Source organism: Podarcis liolepis (assembly GCF_965112155.1).
Source record: "Podarcis liolepis genome assembly, chromosome: 10".
In the NCBI taxonomy this organism is placed as follows: Eukaryota; Metazoa; Chordata; class Lepidosauria; order Squamata; family Lacertidae; genus Podarcis; species Podarcis liolepis.
The window spans coordinates 36,161,676-36,185,270 of NC_139562.1; the positions used below are offsets into that span (position 1 = coordinate 36,161,676).

The window sequence follows — 23,595 nt, forward strand, 5'->3', positions numbered from 1 at the left end:
TCAGGATTTTAGAGATGTGTAGGTGGGGCATGGCCAAAAAAAGGTTGGGAACCAATGCTCTAAATAGTTATATTTGAACAGAAAGTCGAGGTTTGGACTCATTCGTGCCAGATTAGTATCTTGGAAAGTGTGAACACAGTCTATATTGTTGAAGTTAACTGTTTCATTTGGTCCCCCCCCCTTTATTAAAGATTTCTTGGTTTATAAAAGTATGCACAATGTCTCTTTTTTCAAGTTACATTTTCTATAGATCAGTTTCATTTGTTGAGACATTAGTGTTACATTAGGAAGAAAGGTGGGAAAGAGGTGGTGGGGGCATGGCGAGTGGGGGGGTCATGTGGGGTTTTGTGGTTTTGAATACACAGTCTGCAACACAGACGAATGCATGTTTACTTAGACGTGAATTCCCTTGAGTTATGTGTGTAGATAGATAGATGTACACAGTGCTTTTTTTCTTCTAAAAAATGTTTAGGGGTACTCTCATTTTCCTACTTGAATTGAAATACTGCCCCACAATGAGGCCAAACTTTGATTCATAAAATGTTTAGCGGTATGTGCCGCCCTGTGTCCCCCAGACAAAAAGCAGTCACACACACACACATTTACCTGGGCGCAGGGGATTTAGGTTTGATGGGGGATTTAGGTTTGATGAGGTCCTAAGCTACTGAAGGTAATGGGGACCTTTATATGGCCAGCTGTCCTTTGTCAACAACACATTGTCGCTGTTTTTTGTGTTGAATATATGCTATATGGTAATTTATGGACCTAATAGGTATCTAAACTATTTGCACATAACAAAATATGTATTTTATCAAAGTTATTGTTGAACTGAAATACAATTAGGAAGTATATTAATAGTGAAATAATTATTAAGCTCTAACTTAAAATGATTTTTTTTTATTCATAACAAACTTAATAATGCAAACACATTGGCATTTGGCAATAACAAAAGTTCCTTGAGAAACACAATTTACAAAAACTCAATTTTGGGGGAGCCCCCAAGAGAGTGGGGCCCTAAGCTATACAGTTGGCTTAGCTTATACGTAAATGCCTGGGAGCCATTCCCATTGAGCCCAGTAGGATGCACTTCTCAGTAAGCACAACGTACCGGCGATGAATTCCCTGAGAGCAAGCAACGGCCGCCTCCTTCCCACCTGCGGGGCTCCAGGCTCTCCCGCCTCCTCCTTCGCTAGTTGCATCTGCTTCCCTGGAACTGGAGTCGGAGGAGGGAGGAGGAGGAGGAGCCTCCTGCCGCGGCTGCGCAGACGCCGTCCTGCGACGGAGCGAAGGAGGCGCCGGGCCTCTCTGGGCCTCCGGGAAGATGGCGGAGTACGTGCAGGTGATGAGGAGGGCGCTGCAGCAGCTCGGGGGTCACGGCGGCATTCGCGGGGCCGTGTTTCAGCTGCTGAGGTAAAAAATGGCTCGGCCCCTCCGCCGTGCGCGTCGGCTTGTGAGGGCAGGCTGGGAGAGAAGCGGCTGCTTGCGCTCGAGGGTCACCTTGGTAATGGGCAGGAGGAAGAGGAGGAGGTCGCTGTCTCTGGTTGGCGTGCAAATGGGTCTCCTCCGCTTCTCTAGACCTTCCCGGATCCCCAGAGACGAACAGGCAGCCCAAACTCCGTCGAGGGGATCAAGGTGGACCAGTTGGGGGACATTTGCTGAACATAGCTGTCAACCTTCCCCTTTTTTTGCGGGAAATTCCCTTATTCCAGCGCCGTTTCCCGCTGCTATCCCGGATTGTTAGATATCCCGTAGACTGTCCCCGGGACAGGTGAGGCTGCTGATCCCTTATTTTCGAGGCCGCTGATCCCATATTTTCAAATCTGAAAGTTGACAGCCATGTTTCTGAAGCGGGGTCATTTCAAGGCTTGCGCCTCCCGGTCATTTCGGGAAAGGGAAAGGAGGGCTGTCCGGATTGGAAAGCTTGTTATTGGCTAGATAACAAAGCGGACTTTCATTTTCTGGGATGTTTTGACACTTGGGTTCAGTGCATCATACGGTTGTCTTTAGTATTCCTAGCAGTAAGTCCTGCTGAACTCGGCAGAGCTGTGTGTTTTTTCCCCCCTTTTCATTAAACTAATGAAGTGGTCCTTGGTGGGGAAAATGCCCTGCATCCAGTCAGTGAACTTGTAGAAATTCTGTAGATGTCTTGCTGGGCAGTTTTTAAGCCGAAAAGTGGGGGATATTTGTTTATCTTGCTCCGTTTTCCCTTTCCCTACCACTACTACCCTGTGAGGCAGAACATCTTGGCTCTCTCTTTCTATCATAGGCTTTAATTTTTTAATAAAGTTAAAATTCCAGACAATTTTTTTAAAAAACTGCATGCATAACAATACACTAAAGGAATAAAGAAACTGGCTGGTTATAATTCTTAGTCTATCATGCTTGTGGAGACAACAAGAGTGAAACAGCCACGGAAAAGTTGAATTATACAAGTTATTTATACATACATAGAAAAAGCTTGCAGGATTCCATACATAACTTTTTATAATTAGTTTTCTTAATTTTGTATATATTCCTACAAGAGTCTTATGGCATTTGCTTTCTCAGATTACAGTCAGTCAGGTGCATTTTATGAAGCGGACTGTACAGGTGCATTTTATGAAGCGGACTGTAGTCCATGGGTGTAGCCAAGGTGGGGCAGGGAGGGGGAGCCGGCCCCCTAAATAAATAACAATACATAGCTAACGGAGGTTCTGCCCCCCCCCAACAAAAGGCCTGCCCCTCTAACAAAATCCTGGCTAAGCCCATGCTGTAGTTCATGAATGCTTATACCATAATAAATTTGTTGGCTTTCAAGGTTCCAAAAAAATCTTCAATGTTTTTGCTGCAACAGATTAACACTTTCCTTTCTGGAAATTATAACATAGTCCTAAACCATTTTCAGGCATTTGCCTGAAAAGGTGATTAGTAATTGGGGCGGGCAGGAAAGCATGCACAGAAGTCTTACATTCAGAGCTCTGCAAAGTTAGCAATAAAGCTTGAAAAGGGGTTTTAATCACCTTTGGTTGATCACACATAGAAACTTCCAGTGAGTGGGAACCTTAGATTATCAGGGTTTCCATTTGTGGGGAGCATTTCTAAGGGCATTCAAGTACACACACTTAAAAACCCTCTTCATTCCTTTACACTGATCTGAAGACCAGCCCAGGGACATTGGGTTTGGATTTGCATGCATCATCATGTCCTCATCCCATTTTACTTATTCTGTACTCCTGGGGAATTTCTAACACTGGCCATACGCAATTGTTCAAGAAGCACGTTATGCAATAATTCATGCTCATTAGGTGCAAAATGACTGTCTTTTCAGTTTTAGCAATTAGAGTTGAAGCTGAGATTGCTTCTGGTCCCTTGACTTCTAGGACCACTGACAACAGAATTTCTAAAGTTGCCTTCCACAAAGTGAGACCATTGGGCCGTCTAGCTCAATGGTACGTCCCAACCCTCCTGGCAATGGCAACGATTGAATGTGTGATCTTCTGCATTCAAAGTGCTCCACCATGGAGCAACAACAGCTCCTCATACTTAAATTTGTTCAGTATCGGGTAATTTTACTACTTCTGTTTTTGGAAACCTGCAGGGTCAATGAACTGAAGACTGGCGCACTAGTAGGCGTTGATAAATATGGAAACAAATACTATGAAGACAAAAGATATTTTTTTGGTAAGTGGATATACTTCAGTAATTTGAATTTAATCTTCTGAAAAAGCTAGGCTAATTTACACTTCTTCAATGTGATTACAATTTAGTCAGCTCTAAGTAATTGTTGGTGTCAAGGAGGAGGATATAACAGTAAGACATCCTAGTGAGGTGTTGTCACAACAGGAACTTGGATTTATGCTCCTGCTTATAAATATAGCATCTTTTTGCACTGGTACACAGATGTGAAGAAACAGAGAAAGCAGATGGTGTTCAGGGAGTAGTAGTGAGGGTCATCTTTTTGATATCACTATCTTTGCAGACTCATTACTTTGAATATTAAGACCCCTTTTCTAGTCTCAACACTTGGATTGCTAAAATTAATCCGAATGGCAAGGAAGAGAGGCTGCGGTGTCATTGGGTTACTTTGAGGGTTTAGTAATGGGGTTATTTTGAGGGTTTTTATTAAACATTACATTAATGGAAATTAATGTGCACTAATAAAATGTCATAAATCTATGCTTCACTTCTTGGTTCAGTTGAATATAATTTGTAAATGTTTACTTATCTTCATATTTAAGGTCGCCATAGGTGGGTTATATATACTAATGAAATGAATGGCAAGAACACATTCTGGGAAATGGATGGAAGCATGGTGCCCCCTGAATGGTAAACCAGCTAGTTTACTGCATGCATTTCTGTGATTATATGTTGTATTAACCTTGTGAAACAGTTAACCTCAAAACGAACCAACTTATCTGAGGCTGACACGCAAAAGCAAGGAAATGAAAATTTAATCCTCTTAACTGTACATCATCCCCTAATCTTCTGCCAGCAAAAGTACTTCACCAGTTCTGGGATAGAGCATAGATCAGGCACCACTCTTCTGTTTGAAAGGGTAAATGCATGCTTTCTGCCTGAAAACTGAAGATGTGCTTAGATGAGGGGTGGCTGATGTGTAGTTGCTTTTGGAGTCTAAACTCCCATCAGCCTCAGCCAGCCTGTCTATAGCCAGGGAAAATTGGTGGTTGTAGTTCAGCACCATCTGGCAGACCACAGGTTGGTCATCGCTAGTCTCTAGGTCTTGCAGTACTACATAATTTAATGATACACATTATGTTTCACTATGGTGCTGCTCAAGAATTGTACGACCAAAGCCCTACTAGGCATAGACTGCTGGTCATGGCAGTTTTTGAATTGTGCCTGTTAGTATCAGTCTCCATACCACTTTCTCTGCAACAGTCTTGCTGGAATAAGTAGGAGAGTTGTGAAGTGACATTTAAAAGACATATAAGCCACACTTTTTTTCCAAATTCTGACCGTGAAAAGTTAAAGTGCGCCTTAAATTTGTGACCTTAGAAAAATTGGCTTTTATGATATTGCTGCTGAAACAGACATACAGTAAAACAGAACCAAAAATGTTTTATTGTTGATTTGTGAACTTGAGACTGTTGATTTGCTGTTTACGGGTGTGAGTGCCTGCGGAATTGTAGCAATTGAATACCAATTTGCGATTTTAGCAATTGTACGGTAACTTTTGCGGGCTTGCAAGTTCAAAGGCTTAAATTGGCTCGGAGTTACAATTCTACCAACCGCAGCGATTTTCAGCCCGTAACCCAATTTTAAGGGAGCGGCTTATAGTCAGGTACTGTCTTTTTTCCTTTCTTCCCCTTGAATTTTAAAGGTGCAGCTTATATTCGAGCCAATACGGTATATTCTGTGTATAGTTGTGAAGTTGGATGTTCACATTCCAAATGAATTATCTTTTATTTGCATTGACGGTGGGGAAGAGGGGTCAGTCCTCATGTAGAGATCTAGTATGGTCACAAGTAACCTTGTCAAGATGGTTGAACAGTGAGAAACAAACATACTGTAACTGTCCTGGCTTTAGTGACAGCTGAGTTCCTCTGTCATTTCCACCCCAATTAACACAATTGTAAGCTTACTGAAAATGTGTTTTCAGGAAACTGCATTTTTTAACTCGTCAGATATTTGCAGCACTCAAAACAATTGACCTAAATATTATTTTAGTGACTACTTGAATTAGTTGTCCAATGCCAACAACATTCTCACAGTATGCACTAATCTTGTTATACTTGTTACTGTTGGGTCACTTACTAAGGGAAAAAGTCATTTATTGAACAGATGGGTCCAGTCTTACAATTATTTCACTCTGTGTACGCTATGAGGATGTTTGGGGAAATATGATGCTTACTTCTAGAGGTGTCAGTGAATGGTAAGGAGGTTGTGGGCATAGTGATAGTGTACTCTTGAGTTGCAGGTAGCCAAATAATAATAATGTAAAATGTGCATGAGAGATTATATGCAGCCTTTTATAGCTCTTGAAACCTGTTGGATCATTTTTAATGGTTTATTTCTTCATATAGGATTTATGTGAAAATATAATAATAATTATAATAATAATAATATATTATTATTATTATTATTATTATTATTATTATTATTACAGGTGAACTTCACCAGAAGTACACGAGATGGGTTACAATATAAAACCACAACATACATACATAATAGAAACAAAGCAATAAAACAATTCCCCAGCACATTTTAATGATTGTTTAATCAGCCCAAAGGCTGTGGAGAAGAGGAATGTTTTGCTTGGTGTCTAAAGATATGTAACGAAGGCAGCAAAAAGCCTCCCTGGGGAGAACATTCCACAAGCAGGGAGCTACCACAGAAAAGGCCCATTCTTGTGATGCTGCCCTCCGGATCCCTTGTGTGGGAAGGCACATGAAGAAGCATCTCAGATGATGATCACAGGATCTGGGATGGTTCGTGTGGGTAGAGGCATTCCTTGAGGTACAGTGGTGCCCCGCAAGACGAATGCCTCGCAAGACGAAAAACTCGCTAGACGAAAGAGTTTTCCGTTTTTTGAGTCGATCCGCAAGACGAATTTCCCTATGGGCTTGCTTCGCAAGACGAAACGTCTTGCGAGTTCTTGCGAGTTTGTTTCCTTTTTCTTAAAGCCGCTAAGCCATTAATAGCTGCTAATAGCCGCTAAGCCGCTAATAGCCATGCTTCGCAAGACGAAAAAACCGCAAGACGAAGAGACTCGCGGAACGGATTAATTTCGTCTTTCGAGGCACCACTGTATTGCGGTCCTGAGCCATTTGCCCTGGTGAGCAACCTGGCTGCTGAATTCTGCAGTCACTGTAGTTTCTCACTGAACCGCCTTCAGATGCAGCCCCACGTATAAGGCAAGGTAGTAATCTAACCTGGAGGTTACCAGAGCCTAGACAACAGAAGTTAGGCTGTCCAGATAGGGGCACAGCTAGGCTACCAGCCAAACCTGATGGAAGGTACTCTGTGCCACTGAGGCCACCTGAGCCTCAAGCAACAGCAGTGGATTCAGAAGTAACCCCCAAGCTGCATACCTGTTCCTTCAGTGGTAGTGTAATCACATCAAGAGCAGGCCGGCCACTATCCATCTGGTCTAGGGAACCACCCATGTACAGTGCGTCAGTCATCTCTGTATTGAGCTTCAGTTTATTGGCTCTCATTTTGTCCATTACTGAGGCAAGACATCAGTCCAGCATATCCACTGCCACACCTGCAGGTGTAAAGGGGAAGTAGAGCTGGGTGCCATCAGCATATTGCTTACACTGTACTCCAAAACTTCAGATATTTCACTCAGTGGTTTCATGTAGATGTTAAACAGTATGGGGGATAACACTGAAGCCTGAGGAACCCTGCAGTGAAGGCTCCATGGGGTCAAACAAAACTCCCCCAGCATCACCCTTTGAAAATGACCATTCAGGTAGGACCAGAACTACCAGAAAGCAGTGCCACCCACCCACAACTCAGACAGCCATTCCAGAAAGCTATCATGTTCAATGGTATCAAAAGGCACTGAGAAGTCAAGGAGAATTAACAGGGACACATTACCCTGTGTGTCTCTTTCCCCCCCAACAAAGGGCATCATACAGGGTCATCAAAGCAGTTTCTGTGCCAAAACCAGATCTAAACCGCAGTTGAAATGAATCTAGGAAACTGATTGCCTCCAAGAGAGCACTATTGCAAGTAATGCTGTGTAAGGAAGTACTCACAGAGAGTCCTATTGTAACTTTATTGCATTCAGTAGGATGCATAATGCTGCCAGCTTTTGATAGTACCCATACGCTGTTTGGACAGGGAGGTAGTGAGAGCTTGGCTTCAGGTACCACCACCAGCAGCAGCGATTACCCAATTGTAGTTGATGATAGCAACTATCTTTTTGGTACTACTTGTATAGTCGAACAAGAAGGACCACCCACATAGTCATAGGAGTACCTCCTGGATCGCCCTTTTGTGTGCCCATGACATAAATGGATTGCACCTGTCTTTGTTCCGTTGGGGCAACACTCTTTGTTGCGACACCTACTTGTCTGTGGTAGAATACTAATTTTCTGATACTAAACATATCATTTTCTGGCATATTTATTTATTAGATTTATGTCCCACTCTTCTTCCCAAAGGAGTCAAGGTCAGCAAACACATCAGTGATAAAATAATACAATTAAAAATAAAATAAACATCTTAAAAACAGTTAGGAAACATGCTTCTGCAAACAATAAATCTAACAGAATCTGCATGATCAAACTTCTTGAAATGTAGCTGTTCAAAATGGTTCATGCAGTGTAACTTTTGTCCACCAAACATGGCTTGCTTTTGAAACTCTGTGCATATATGCTTCAGGGGCTATTAGGACAACATATTTATCAGTTGTGTGTGTGTATGTTTGTGTGTGTGTTGTCTTTTTCCCCCTTTAAGGCATCGTTGGCTTCACTGTATGACAGAAGACCCTCCAACTACACACCCTCCAGTGCCTCGTAAATTCATTTGGGAGAATCATAAAATGAATTTAAGTGGTACTCCTAGACAGTATGTACCATTTTCTACCACCCGTAAGAAGATACAAGAGTGGGTCCCACCTTCTACACCTAGCAAGTGAAAAGAAAGGAATATGGTGATCTGCGAAGCATTAGACCTACAATGTGAACTGTAGTTTTCTTCAGTTTTTAAAATAAAAGTCTTTGATCAGAAACCTTCTGAAATCAGAAATATTGATGAGAAGAGAACTAGTGAGTAGCAGATGGCAGAATATGCAATAATCTGCCAGACAGCAGTTGTGTATGAAATATATTTTTGCAGAAGCAAGAGTCTGCATCTTTAAGACCAGAAAATGTACTATGGCATAAGCTTTTGTTGATAAAAGTCCACTTCAACAGATGCAACAACTTATTCCATAATTTGATGACATTTAACTTCTACATATTAACACAGCTAGCACTCTGATTATGTTCTGCAGAAGTTTATTAAATCATCCACAGTCCCCCACCACCACATTATTTTATCTAACTTATGTTAGTATGGATAGTAATGATCCATGATTATGGTATCCTCTCATTATTTGGAACATACAAGTTTTATTTCTGAATAAAGAGAGTGAAAAAAGCTGTTACTACAGCTTCTTACCATATATCATTGATAGGATGATCTTAGGAACATATGAATGTTTCATACTGTGATAAAAATGCAGTGCAGAGTATTGAGAACTGCTGCAAATTATTCATGTCCTTTGAGAGTCAAAAAAGAAGAAACTGCCAAATTTATGAGCAATCAGCTTTTCTTATGCATGTGTTAGTGAAGCTGGTAAGTTTTAGGCATGTGCTACTGTCATAGCCCACTTACCACCTGGGGTAGTTTTTGCATCAAAATTGACCAGTGTAATGATTGGCCTTTGCCAGGGTGTACCATAGTGGCTAATAAACTAATCTAAAAATCAGGTATGCCTTGAATCTTACCTTACATGAGCTCCCTTTAAAATTCAGTAATAAACTTTTGCACTCAAAAAAAGTATACTCAGTCCTACATCCATCGTGTTCAGTTTTCAGTGCCATGCTCCACAGCTTCTCTCTATTTAGGTGTGTGCATGCTAACAATTATCCCTGCACTTAGTTCAGGTCTATTTAAATCTTTCCTGCTCCAAATTACTCTCTGGAGTATTTTGAACTGCTCCTACTGTAATTTAAGGTGCTGATGATCTCACACAGCTAGTATGAAGTTTTCATTGGAAAACCCAAGGATTCTACTGCTAAATGATTTCAACACAAACTCATGTCATCCAGGTGAAAGAAGAGACTGAAAGTGGTGCTAGGAGGCAAGGAACACATTTCAAAATGCAGGAAAATATGGAATGGTGGTAGCTATACTGGCCTTGCCAAACAGCTGCAATACCTTGGGATTTCAAAGGCAAGCTTACTTGGGCATCAGCAACTGATGAAACATATCTTGTGGTTCCAGTGCACAGGCAATTCTTTGCTATAATCACATTTCTCCACTGCAGGGGAGGTCTTTATCCCATGAAGAGAGAACACCACATTAGAGAAAATATCTCATAAAGTGAGAGCAGATATGCAGCTTTCCTCCAAACTGAAGAAAAAATGCCTGGACATCTTTGTAACTGAACCAGCATAAAAAGTAAATGAAAAAATATATTCCTTTTTTATATAGGGCTGGATCCAAATGTGCTCCATTTGTGAATAGAAGGATTTGGAATCTAGCAGAGGATCCCTGCAGGAAGAAGGGGAGGATTTTGCCCATGATATGACCAAAACATTCCACAGAAGCTTTGCAGGGGAGGGAGAAACAGGTGAAAAAGACCTCCCTTTCTCCACTCTCAGCAGAACTCTGCTCATTACAGATCTGTATCCAACCAATAATGATTTTCTAGCACTCTTGGGATATTATTATACATTATCTCAGTAATGTTTGGCACTTCCATGTCAACCAGGACATTACTATCCTGATACTGCAGCAGAGAGAACTGACTTGCCTAAGGCCCTCGACTGAATTCATAAGTGGGTTTTCTTGCTTTCCATTTTTCACACCTCGCTACTATGGTACATTTCTAATGAGATGATGATGTAAAGTTGCCTTACAGGCTCAAAACCTTATAAAAGTTAAGCAGTGCTCATGTCCCCCCCCCCCCCACAGAAGCTACCAAAAGAAGGTCTCTGGATGGCATAATTAATATTTAAAATATTAAGTATGCTATTTCTTTCCACACATCTAAGAAATATCTTTTTCTGCAAATAGTGTCAGGAATGGCAGCCGATGAAAGAGAGGTGGGAGGCATGCAGGGAACGGTAAAAAGGCATGAAGTCAGGGGTGGGGGAGACAACATTTAAAGTCATTTAAAAGCCATATATCTTTTCCCACTAAGCCTGATGAGTCATCTAATGGGAACTCAAAACTGTTTTCACATCTAATTCTCATGTGTCCAATCCACAGTGATCTGTAATGACTGAAATGGTCCTGATCCATTTGCAACTTTTTCTCCATCCTTTGACTTGCCTTCTGCGTATGACCAGTTCTCTAGTTGGACAATTGGATGGAAGTGCATGCCCAAATGTTCACTTAAATACATTTTTAAAATTCTATTATTTTTTGTGTTGCCCTACAACTTACATTCTTTGGAGCCCAAGTGATTTTTCACACTAGGCTTAAGAGTTCTAGTAATCCATCCTTTTTATGGGCTGTTCTACAGTTTAAGCTTTTACCATTTTTCTGTGCATCTGTACTGACACTGCGGTACTGAACAACAGTTTATTTTTCTCTGTCCAAATGTTCCTTTATTGCGTACAATTTGCATTTAATCACACTGTATAATTAAGCACCATAAACCAGGTATGAATGATTCTGCATCTGTTTGCCCAGAACAGCAGAATACTTAAGGCAATAGAGCAGAACAGAAACAGGGTATGTGTGTGTTAACTGCCCTTTAATGTCTTATTACTTTATTGAGTAATGCGCTCATAATAGGTAGATGCAGCGAAAACCTTTTCCAGGATGAAGTCCTATTTCTGCTTTTAGCTCATCCCTCACTTTCAGCATCTATATACTTCTCTCTCGAACGGGAGCCCAAAGTACCAGCAGTATGACACTTTCTTCCAAAGTCTTCATACCTTGGCCTTCTGCACCTCCTTCCCTGTCACACCCATTCTGACATTCAGGACGTATGTGCATGCAATGGAGTTAAGTGCTCATAAGTCACTTCTTGTACTGAAAAACAATTCTCAGTTGCTGATTATGGTTTCAGAAAACAGTTCTACAGAAAATGGGAGAAATGTGCCCATAGGATTCTGTAAGGAGATTCCCGTATCATCAACTTGGAGGTAAGTGACCATTATTAAATAGAGACTTAGTCCTGGGTCCATCCAAATAACTCCTAGTTTATTACCTATTCGGTTTTTCAATCTTCTAGTCATGAATGTTAATCCATAGTCTGTGGTTCAAAGCATATTGAGGTCATTTTTGATTGATTCCTGTAACAAATTACAAACCTTAATTCTGGGGCCACTGCTCGCTTTTCACATGGATCCTAAAACATGGCAGAATCTTGCTAACACAAGTAAACCTCACTTGTTCCTTGCAGTCACACTTTAACCTTCTGAAAATATTTGCTTTGTCAAAGAGACATACATGTAATTTATTATATCCAGTTTTTCGTTCCATAATGAGACTCAAAGTGAAAAAGAGTTCCTGGCCAGCTACGTATCTAAGTACTAACTGCACGCAGATCTGCTTAGCTTTAGCCAGCAAAAGCAATACAAGTGTCTGTGGCTCCTTCCACAGGCAATCTTACTTGGTTCTGCTTGAGCCTGCTTTTTATTGCAAATAATATTTTATTTTTTACTTTTTCAATCTGTCACACACAAGTTACCTGACTTGCATATCCAATAATTCTTTCTGTAGACAGGAGTGAGCAGAATGTTGATGATGATGATATTATTGTTATTCGTACCCTGCCCAGCCGACTGGATTGCCCCAGCCACTCTGGGTGGTTTGCAACCCATATAAAAACATAATAAGGCACTACACATTAAAAAGCTTCCCTATACAGGGCTGACTTCAGATGTCTTCTAAATGTTATATAGAATGTGACTGGAGAACAAAAGGACTACAATGATGCTGGTTTAGCAGCTGCAGCCTAAATCAGTTTCCTCACCACCTCCAAATGCAGCTTTTTCTCACTGTGATGCAGGACAGGGAAAAGATATCTTGGGGGGGGGGGGGAATCAATGCCCTCAAATTTCAACTTATATTTGCTTTTTGTAAAAGAGTCAACATTAAGCAGCTTCAGACAGCTGGGACTTTGTGACAAACTGATAAGCAGAAGCCAGTCAATCCACTTGTCAGAAGCAGAATTAATTGCCATGACACTGGCCTTTTCGAGGATTCATCCAAGGAGTTCCTGACTGACAGCGCAATCCTAACCATGTCTAGAAGCAAGTCTGATTGAATTCAATGGGACTTACTCCCAGGTCAGCCCAAAGCTTAAGTCCTTGGTCCACTTCCCTGGGAGTAAGCCCTATTGAATTCAATAGGACTCTTGAGTAGCTATAATTAAAAAATAGTCCAGTAGCACCTTAGAGACCAACTAAGTTAGTTCTGGGTATAAGCTTTCGTGTGCATGCACACTTCTTCAGATATGGCATCTGAATAAGTGTTCATGTCCACAAAATCTTATACCCAGAACTAACTTAGTTGGTCTCTAAGGTGCTACTGGACTATTTTTTAATTTGACTGTGTCAGACCAACATGGCTACCTACCTGAATCCCGAGTAGCTATAGTTAGGATTGCACTGTGAGCTGTGTTTTGTTCTTTCAAATTCATAGTCATCACAGCACCAGTGGCTCCTACTGACTCTCAAAATGCAAAGGTGTTCACTATAGTATGCTCAGCCTGGTGAGCAATCATGTCATAAATATATAGAGCGAATGAATTAGACCTTGGTTAAAGGAATACTGAATCATCATCTAGCTAGCTGCAGCTAAGTAGGGCACAAGGAAAGCACCATCTATTTTGAGTTAATGATGCTTAATTTCTTTTTGACTCGTTGAATTTTAAGGATGATTACCTTCAGACAAATGAAGGCTCTACCACATGGAATTTTAGCTGTCATATGCTGTCACATTCAGCTGTCATATTCTGTTGATCACTGTTTGTTCAATTGAGTTTCCAGACAAAGGCAATGAATGGATTCGGGGATAGTTTAGTTCCTAGAACACTGGTCTACAAATGGTTGGTTGGGACCCATTACTGAGTTGAAAGCTGACCTAAAGTATATCAACAGCAGCATTGCCATTCTGCAAATACATTAAAAAATGAATGAGGTGTCGCCCCAAATGCATTTTGGGGCTAAAAGTGGGTCCCAGGTCTGAAAAGGTTGAAAACTTGTTCTATAAAATAAAAATGATAATCCAAGCAGTACGGCTCAATGCAAAGGTGAGTAAACTGAAAGGCAGAGACAGCAAAACCTAACCACGATTTATCTGAACATGAGTACATCAGCTCAGATTAAATATAGTTTTAATACCACTCATTTGGGTGTCCTCCTATGCACAGTCAAACCTAGAAGGAGGCAAGCTCTCCGTTTTGCATAACAGAACAGTAGGGCTGTATCAGTGGAATTTTGTTGTCACTGAAATTCACTACTCTGCCAGCCAGCTGTCCTCCTGACCTCATGTACAGTGCTAGCAGTAAATAACAGAGCATCTGATTGAAGGGGGGAGGTAGACTGAAAGGTAAATGTGGGTAAGTGGTTGCACATGCCTTAATATCAGTTCTGCATTAGTCAATCACATGCTCATAGCTAGAGTGTGTTCTAAAAACAAAGGGGCACAATGGCTGCTATTCTTTTTTCTTCTTCAAAATTTTTTATTGATTTTCCAAATTTATAAACAAACAAACAAACAAAAATCCTAACTGTAATTATTCCACTATTATTAACATTGTTAGGTGACTTCCTCAAATCCCCCTGGCTGAGTTTCAATGTATATCATTGTAACAGTTTTCCAAAACTAATTTCTCATAAAATTTACTTAGTCAATTAACTTCTTTCTTGCTTTTCATATTCTTATATAAAATCACATATTTAAATCCTAAGCCAATCTGATATTTGCAAGTATTTCTATTTAAATTAGCATATTTGGCTAAATATTCTTTAAATTTCATCCATTCTTTCTGGTACTCTTCCTCCTTCTGGTCGTGGACTCTTCCGGTCAGGTTAGCTAGCTCCCAAAAGTCCATCATCTTCATCTGCCATTCCTCCACTGTTGGCACTTCTTGTGTTTTCCAATTCTTGGCTAACAAAATCCTAGCAGCAGTTGTGGCATATAAAAACAACCTAACATCTTTCTTGGGCAATTCCAGACCTATTATTCCTAGAAGAAAGGCCTCTGGTTTCTTAATAAATGTATATTTCAACATTTTTTTTCAATACAATGGCTATTCTTAAAGATTACTGCACACTTTCTCTTCCTGGTTATCATTTAAGGAATGTGTCAAGAACTGGGGGAAATAATATATGGAAAGGAAACTTGCAAATTGCCTTCCTCCTGTTGCTGTGTTCTCCCCAAATGTGTTGAGTTTGGCCAACGCTGAATCTTCTTAGTCAAAGGTGTGATAGCATACTGGACTCCATAGGTCTAGCTGCGGAGCCTAGAATCAACATCTGTTAAACTGTCTGGGATCTATTAAACTTTCCACAGATTTCAGTGAGGCCCAATCCTACGGATTAATTGAGGTGCCCTAGCTTTGTATGAGATCAACTTGTTAACAGTTGCAGTTGTCCTGGTTGTCTCTGATTCCAGCAATATGGTTAAGCAACAGCCCAGTACAGTCACTTCCTCCAGTGCTGAAGTCAGCTTCAGTGCTGTTAGTGACCTGTGACTTGCAAGCAGTGGCGGAGCTTCATGCTCTGGCACTGGAGGGCGGAGAGCAGGTGGGGGTGGGGCTGGCGCACGTCCCAGGGGCGTGGCGTGCGTCCTGGGGGTGGGGCACACTGCCTGCGGGGACATGACACCCAGTGCAGGTGGGTGGGGCAGCCGCGACGGCACCCCACCAGGATCACGCTGCCGGGGGCAGTGCGCTCCCCCCACACTCCTCTTCCTCCACCACTGCTTGCAAGCCAGGCCATCCTTACTTTGAGTAAGGATGAGTTCCAGAATTTAACTCATCCTCCCTTGCCTGCCACTTGTCCTGCTGAAACAGGGGTGGCTAACCAGTGGTCCTCCAAAAGTTGCTGGTCAATGTCCCCATCATTCCTGACCACTGGCTGAAGGGAGTTGGTGTCCACACCTTGTATCTTCACATTTCACCACCTGCAATAGAGAAAGGGAATTATCTTCAATTTCTGCATGCTATTGTTTGCTATTCTACATATATTTGCTTTGGGGTGTGGGTGTGGGTGTTTAGCCAAAGTTTAGTGGAGAATTCAGTTTTATTTAGTACTGTTGGATCAATCTAACAAGTGCTTCACTGCATTACAATGGCTTCTTCTATAGCTTCCATAAATATAGCAGTATGGTCTAATTAGTTACTGGTGTGACTTGCACATTGTATGGCAACAGTTGCTATACAATTTTACTGCCAAAAGACCTTTTACCGTTTCTTTGATTCCAAGCTTTGTAGTGAATCCCTGTGTTTCATCCCTCATCTTTGTATATCTTCTTTTTCCCCCATTGGTGAAATTTCTAAATGTCCCTGGAATGTGCAATATGATAGCTTTGTATTGCTGTCATATTTTCTATCTGGTTGTAACTTCCCAGCTGATTTGAACTTAGATAGTTTTGTGCATGGAAATCAAATGGAAGCTATTAACACACTTTGCAAAGTTTTCGAGGTAAAAGTAGACCTATTAACCAATCTGTTAATGGAGGCAGCATGTCCACAAGTTGTTGCGAATCGCAGGTGTGGAGAGAGGACTGTTGCTCTCAGGCCCTGTTTTCAGGGTTTCCCACAGACATATAAATATAAACAGTATTTTATGATCCAGCAGGCTCTTTTAATGTTCGGGAGAAGGAGGAAACATATAGTCCTCAGATGTACCACAGGGATGAGAGGGTCTTCATCTGAATGAGTTAATACACAGTGTTCCAGATATCATCTTGGGCATTTCATAGACCATGTTAGTCAATCTGGTGCCCTTGATGACCATTAGCCATGATAGCTGGGGCTGATGGGAACTGATGGAAACTGGAGGCCAACTGCATCTACAGGGTGCCATGCTGGCTACCACCATCATAGACTCTAAAATTGATAATACATTGGAAAACAAAAAGAATCAACTCCTGGCAGTGCTTGATTTATAACGTAGAACACAACTACCGTATTTTTCGCTCTATAACACGCACCCAACCATAACACGCACATAGTTTTTAGAGGAGGAAAATCTGTAGGCATGCCACCCGTAGGCATTTCCTCCATAACACGCACAGACATTTCCCCTTACTTTCTAGGAGGAAAAAAGTGAGTGTTATGGTGCAAAAAATACGGTACTTTATGATACTGTATTACCATGGGGCATCCAAAAAGTATAAAACAATGCATAAGAGCATCTATAATATAGTACAATAAAATGTTTAAACATTTATTTGACTGTCCTTAAATTTTCTCACCACACTTGCCATCCTCTCCTGCCACACTCTTTGAGAACCACTGCTCTATGACATGAAAGTTTATAGTTCTGCATTTAACAGCTTGTTGTGCAGAATAAATTAACCTGACCTGGGCTTTTTTTTGCAACCAGGAACAGAGAGGGAGAATAAACCACTTGAATTTCTCCTTCAGTTGGTAACCCAATTTCTGTAGAAGCCTGCTTTCCTAAACCTGATAACTTTCTGATGTATTAGATTACAGCTTCCTTCATCCCTAAGGGCTGGGCATGCTACCTGAGGCTGAGGAGAGCTGCAGTCCCTAGCATCTAGGAGGCACCAGCTTGGAGAAAGATGCTCTAAGCTGCCCTTACATCTCTCACCTTTGATTACAAGTTCAGTATAATGAATTTAGACAGACCATATAAATATAAACAGTATTTTAAAAGTTTATACTTAAGCTTGCTTACTTACTTACACACACACACACACACACACACACATTATTATTAATAAATATTTATTAGTCACTTGTCTCATGGAAATGACTCAGTGTAACTTACAGATGCAATATAAATACTTAAACAAATTACATTAAACACCATAAATAAATAAAAACTAAAAACAAACAGACATCTATGCAAATAAAAACCAGGTCTTTTAGACTTTGCTCCTCTAAAAGAGGTCACAAATACTTAAACACTGTTCAGATTAAGGGCCAAAAACCCAGGTAAAAGGGGAGGTTTTGCCCCGGTGCCTAAAAATAGATACACACACTGTCAAAGATAACTCACAGTTACTCAGCTCTACCAAACTGGCTTAGGGCAAGTTCTAGCTAAAGGCTTTGCAGGCTGTGGCTTCAATCACTAAGGCAGCAGAGTAAAACAACATCCGACACATCCTGCGGAGCAATTTTCTGTTACGTAGTTGGCTTAAAATCGTCACAGATCCATCTTCAGACAAATATGAAACTAATTCATTAAATACTAATTTGATTTGTGTGCTATTGTAATGATTTGAGATAGTGAAGGAACTATGCTTGCGTACATAGCCCCTGATGTGAATAAGCCCTATTTAATTTTCTGTTTAAGCTTCTGTGATTGGAAACTGCAGGCAAATGTTGTGTTGTCATCCGTACGAAAGCCTGGAGATACAAAGAACAGCATCGCAGTTAACGATGCCACTGCACTGCTTGCTAACATCACAGTTGCTATGCTACAGCAATTTCCTTGTTCCCTTTCAGACAATGAACTTGAGCGAGAAAAATGTATAAAACACCAAATCACTTCCCACCTTTTTCTTCAATTTCATTAGCAGCTTTATGGCTAACCTTTTATACTGATAAGTACTCTTCACCTTATCCATTGACAACAAAGAAGAAGGAGAAGGAGAAGAAAAGCGTACATAAAATCTGCTGAGAAAGCTGTGATTAACCAGTTGGGGAGCATTTCAATTTACGTAGATCAGGGTAGCTGTGTCTCTGTGGCCCTCCAGATGTTATTAAACTAAAACTCCCATCATTCCTGATCTTTGGTGATGTTGGCTGGGGCTGATGGGATTGGAGTCCAGCCATGCCTGCAAGACTACAGATTAGTCACCACTGGCCTAGATATTCTGTAACAGTAACAGATGTAAAAATTGCTATGTTTCCACAATAAGGTTTAAAAGGGAGATTTCCACACAAAGGCGCCAAACTGAAATTCATTTGCAATTTTGACAATATTGCACTTGGGCTCAGTAGAGTTGGGAAGGGGGTAGCTCACAACAGAAAGTGATTCTCCATTCATCTTGCTTTGCAAGCGGGTACTAGGTGGCTGTTAGAGGTGGATCTTCTAATTGGATCTTCTAATGATGTGACTGTGGACTTAGCTACATCAGTCAAGAAACGGTGCTTTGAATGCAACACCAGATGGCGCCAGAGAGCAAAAAAATTCTAAGCGATTTTCCATAGGATTTTTTCCTTTGTTATAACAATTTAATTTCTGACATATTTATAGTGTGTTTTTCCCCTGTGTGTAGATCCATCCTGTATCTCATTTTCATTCATGCTCTCTGTAGCAGTGTCCCTTGCACTGGCCTCACTTTTATTTAAAACAGCACACTCTTTCTTTTGTGTTTTCCAGTTTTGTAAAACACATATTTGCCAATCCTCCTGTCACCTGAGCTCCCGTTGTTCGGTCCCTGCTCCTGCCAACCTAGCAGCTCGAAAGCACGTCAAAGTGCAAGTAGATAAATAGGTACCGCACCGACGGGAAGGTAAACGGCGCTGCTCTGGTTCGCCAGAAGCGGCTTAGTCATGCTGGCCACATGACTTGGAAGCTGTACACCGGTTCCCTCGGCCAATAAAGCGAGATGAGCACCGCAACCCCAGAGTTGGTCACAACTGGACCTAATGGTCAGGGGTCCCTTTACCTTTACCCTGTCATCTGACAAAGGGAGCTCTGGCCTACAAATGTGTATGCTGGTTTGCTAGTTTTGACTGAAGGTTCCACCAGACGTCTTTCATTTTTACATCAGACCAAAAGGACTACTCTTCTGGAACGTGAGACTCTATTGGTCATAATGTTTTAAATTTTCCAGCTTTGAATTCTGCTATCCATTGTAATGGTGTGCCCCAAACCCCATTTTGTAGTCAGCTTTAGACATAGATATGTTTCTGGTCTGTAGCATTGACAAGAATAATCTAGAACCCACCCGCTCCTTTTTCTTGCTGCTAATTCCTATCTGGATGAAGACAGGCAAGCACTGTTAACTAGGGTAGAAGAAGTGGATTGACCACACTCACTGCCTTCATCACAAATGCCTCAGTGCACCCCTTCTACCACCCTTTAGAATGCCTGTCTGCCATTCTGCTTTACCAGTTATCCATCCGCTCTAAGTGTCCTGCAAATGCTTTGAGGGTTTTCTTGATTGTGATTAAGACTAATCTGTAGGGTGGAATCTAGTAGCTGCTATCTCCTTCCTGATTCTGTCTTGTCATTCATTAAGAGTGCTTAGTGCAAATGTACCCTTCATTAGCATGCACAGCAAAACACATTCCCATATGTTTCCCTTGCAGGCTTTTCACATTCCTGAAGATATCTATTGGTTTATGTCACTTGCCGGGTGGACCCAGTCTGCTCAGTCTTCTCTTCCAGTCCCCTGGGGAGTTCAGTTTTCTCTCCCTCTCTTTTCCAGATGCCAGAAATATATATATATATATATATATATATATGCAGGTTTTGGTGTCCTCGGGTGTCTTCCCGTGTAAAAGTTGGGGTGTCTAGGCGACGTTTCGACGAGGTCTCACTCGTCATCTTCAGGCTGGTGCTTTCGGCTTCTTGTTACTGGAACAGAGCGGGATCTCAGTGTTTGAGTTCCTATAAATACTGTAGAGGGGTGTGGTGTATTGCCTCAAAAGTTCTGGGCAGAGGGGAAGTTCCCAGGCTAGTGTTCTTTTCTTCTTTTGTTCCTTAATTACTTGAGGGATATCTTGAGTGATTTCTTGAGTGATATTCTGAGTACCACTTAGGTGGGTCATTAGGTGTGGATTAGTTGCTAAAGCCTTCGTGTCTTGACCTCTTGCAGGACACTTAGAGCGGATGGATAACTGGTAAAGCAGAATGGCAGACAGGCATTCTAATACAAATTCTTGAATACAAATTCAAGAGGTCAAGACACGAAGGCTTTAGCAACTAATCCACACCTAATGACCCACCTAAGTGGTACTCAGAATATCACTCAGAAGTGGTACTCAGAATATCACTCAAGAAATCACTCAAGATATCCCTCAAGTAATTAAGGAACAAAAGAAGAAAAGAACACTAGCCTGGGAACTTCCCCTCTGCCCAGAACTTTTGAGGCAATACACCACACCCCTCTACAGTATTTATAGGAACTCAAACACTGAGATCCCGCTCTGTTCCAGTAACAAGAAGCCGAAAGCACCAGCCTGAAGATGACGAGTGAGACCTCGTCGAAACGTCGCCTAGACACCCCAACTTTTACACGGGAAGACACCCGAGGACACCAAAACCTGCATTCCTGTACCCGTGAAAATCTACGAAAACAAATATATATATATATATATATATATATATATATGCTTTCGTAGATTTTCACGGGTACAGGAATGCAGGTTTTGGTGTCTTCGGGTGTCTTCCCGTGTAAGAGTTGGGGTGTCTAGGCGACGTTTCGACGAGGTCTCACTCGTCATCTTCAGGCTGGTGCTTTCGGCTTCTTGTTACTGGAACAGAACTCTGTTCCAGTAACAAGAAGCCGAAAGCACCAGCCTGAAGATGACGAGTGAGACCTCGTCGAAACGTCGCCTAGACACCCCAACTCTTACACGGGAAGACACCCGAAGACACCAAAACCTGCATATATATATATATATATAGTGACTAGGATACTTAAATGATGTTAATCATTTAACTGCATAGACTTGTTGGCATAAAAATGTCTTCAAGAGATGCCTAAAAGTCAAAAGTGAGAATGCCTGCTGAATCTCCATGGGAAGAGTGCCCCACATATTGGAGCTAGTGACCAAAGTATGTGGATAACTCTTTATTTATTGATATTGGGTGTCTCCCAACCTCCCAGGTGCAAACCGTGAATAAAACTGTGTTGGTGCTTTAAATTTTTTATTTAAATATATGCTATAGCTAATGAAATGTGGAAAAACCAAAATCCCTGTTAGTGTCATACCTTCTTAATTTCTAGAATTTCATGATCATTTCACCTTAGAACATTAAACTTTTATGTTAATTTTATATATTTATACCTTTAACCACCAAGGTATTTTAGTATATTAAGGCTGCAAACATGTCACACTTACCTGATAATAAGCCCCATCGAACATTACAACACGTGAACACTCTATTATCACACTGTAAGAGTGCATCTATTTTTGGCATATTGACTTTCCATAAATAAATGTGAATAAAACTCAATATATTTTCTCCGTAAGTGCCTTGAGCACAGAGATATTTCTTATGATGTTGTCTCCAGCCAAGCTTCATGTGGCTTTTAAAAGTACAGAAATATAAGGGCAATCCACACACTTCAAACCACTCTCCTTCCTGCGAGCGTCAATACAACAACATTGTCATGGCAACAAGGCCCCTTGGCTCCAATCAGATCAATTCAGAAAATAAAGCAAGGTGATGACATCACAATATGTACTGACATCACACAATGTTGGGTGTTAAGGGAGAGGACGGGGTGACAGTGGTTCTACTAGAAAAATAAAATGACATTGTCAGTATAAGTGTACATTTATAGCATAATGTACCTTAGCTGTAATTACAACGCATTTTATTTCTCTTAGGAACAGGAAATAAGTGATCATATAAAAATAAACCATCGACCTCAAACCAGATGTATTTAGTTAGTTACGTGCTGCATTTATAGAACACCCTTCGTCACATATGAGGTGATCCCAGCTGGTTGTTGTTGTTTAGTCGTTTAGTTGTGTCCGACTCTTTGTGACCCCATGGACCAGAGCATGCCAGGAACTCCTGTCTTCCACTGCCTCCCGCAGTTTGGTCAGACTCATGCTGGTAGCTTTGAGAACACTGTCCAACCATCTCGTCCTCTGTCGTCCCCTTCTCCTTCTGCCCTCAATCTTTCCCAACATCAGGGTCTCTTCCAGGGAGTCTTCCCTTCTCATGAGGTGGCCAAAGTATTGGAGCCTCAGCTTCAGGATCTGTCCTTCCAGTGAGCACTCAGGGCTGATTTCCTTAAGAATGGATAGGTTTGATCTTCTTGCAGTCCATGGGACTCTCAAGAGTCTCCTCCAGCACCACCCAGGCTGGTTACCAACACATAAAAACTGAAAATAAAAGCTAAGTGATTACTGCAACAGCATAGAGATCCAGTAACAAGAGGCAACTGAAACTGGGTAACTGGGTGGGGAACCTTCTAAAGGCCATGTATCAGTGGTGGGTGGAGTTGGAGGCAAAAAAGTGGGCAGAGCAACAAATGCAAATTTTGCCTTTGTACAGTACTGTAGTTTCTTTCTACATACATTCACACACCATTCTCTATCACTGCCATTCCATGCCCTTACAACTGCTCCTACACTCCTGAAGTAGGAGTACACACAAGTTTGTTTGCCAGGCATGAATGAGGAGTGGTGGTGGAATACTCTGAGCATGTGCCCATTTCACAGTTTACATTCACTTAAATCGTAGTACCATCAGGAGTGCCAATACAGGAATAAAAAGGAGTTTGCTTCTGCTGCCCCGATGCTAACCAAACACATTTACTTGGGAAAAGGCACAATTTTGTTGTAGAAATGGCTTATACAAGTTTTAAGGAAAACTTAACAAAACGGTTATGTAACTACTCACATGTACAGCTGCTCCACTGAGTTTTTTTTAAGGGGAAAAAAAAGTGGGGAGGAGATGAGGAAGGATGCAGTGATGACCAGGCTCATTTCCATGCCAGCCCCAAAACTACTGCCACTTGTTACATCTATTGCCCTCTAGGCAGTCCTTCAACATACATGGTGTAGTGGTTAGAGTGTCAGATCAGGAC

General features: G+C 41.4%; 1 protein-coding gene and 1 long non-coding RNA gene across 2 annotated transcripts; one reads left to right on the top strand and one right to left on the bottom strand.

Annotated features, from left to right (window-relative positions):
• Window positions 1–1,251: 1,251 nt before the first annotated feature.
• On the top strand, window positions 1,252–9,421 carry NDUFA12 (NADH:ubiquinone oxidoreductase subunit A12). The gene is made up of 4 exons (XM_083463052.1): window positions 1,252–1,410; window positions 3,578–3,660; window positions 4,218–4,305; window positions 8,407–9,421. Exons 1-4 carry the CDS (start codon window positions 1,322–1,324, stop codon window positions 8,585–8,587), a joined length of 441 nt encoding a protein of 146 aa, XP_083319178.1. The 5' UTR covers window positions 1,252–1,321; the 3' UTR covers window positions 8,588–9,421.
• LOC310687662 lies at window positions 8,652–22,162 on the bottom strand. Its single transcript, XR_014516522.1, has 4 exons — window positions 21,893–22,162; window positions 15,706–15,804; window positions 11,879–11,963; window positions 8,652–9,976 (listed from the first exon to the last, which is right to left on the bottom strand). It is a non-coding gene; the product is annotated as an uncharacterized lncRNA (long non-coding RNA).
• Window positions 22,163–23,595: the final 1,433 nt, after the last annotated feature.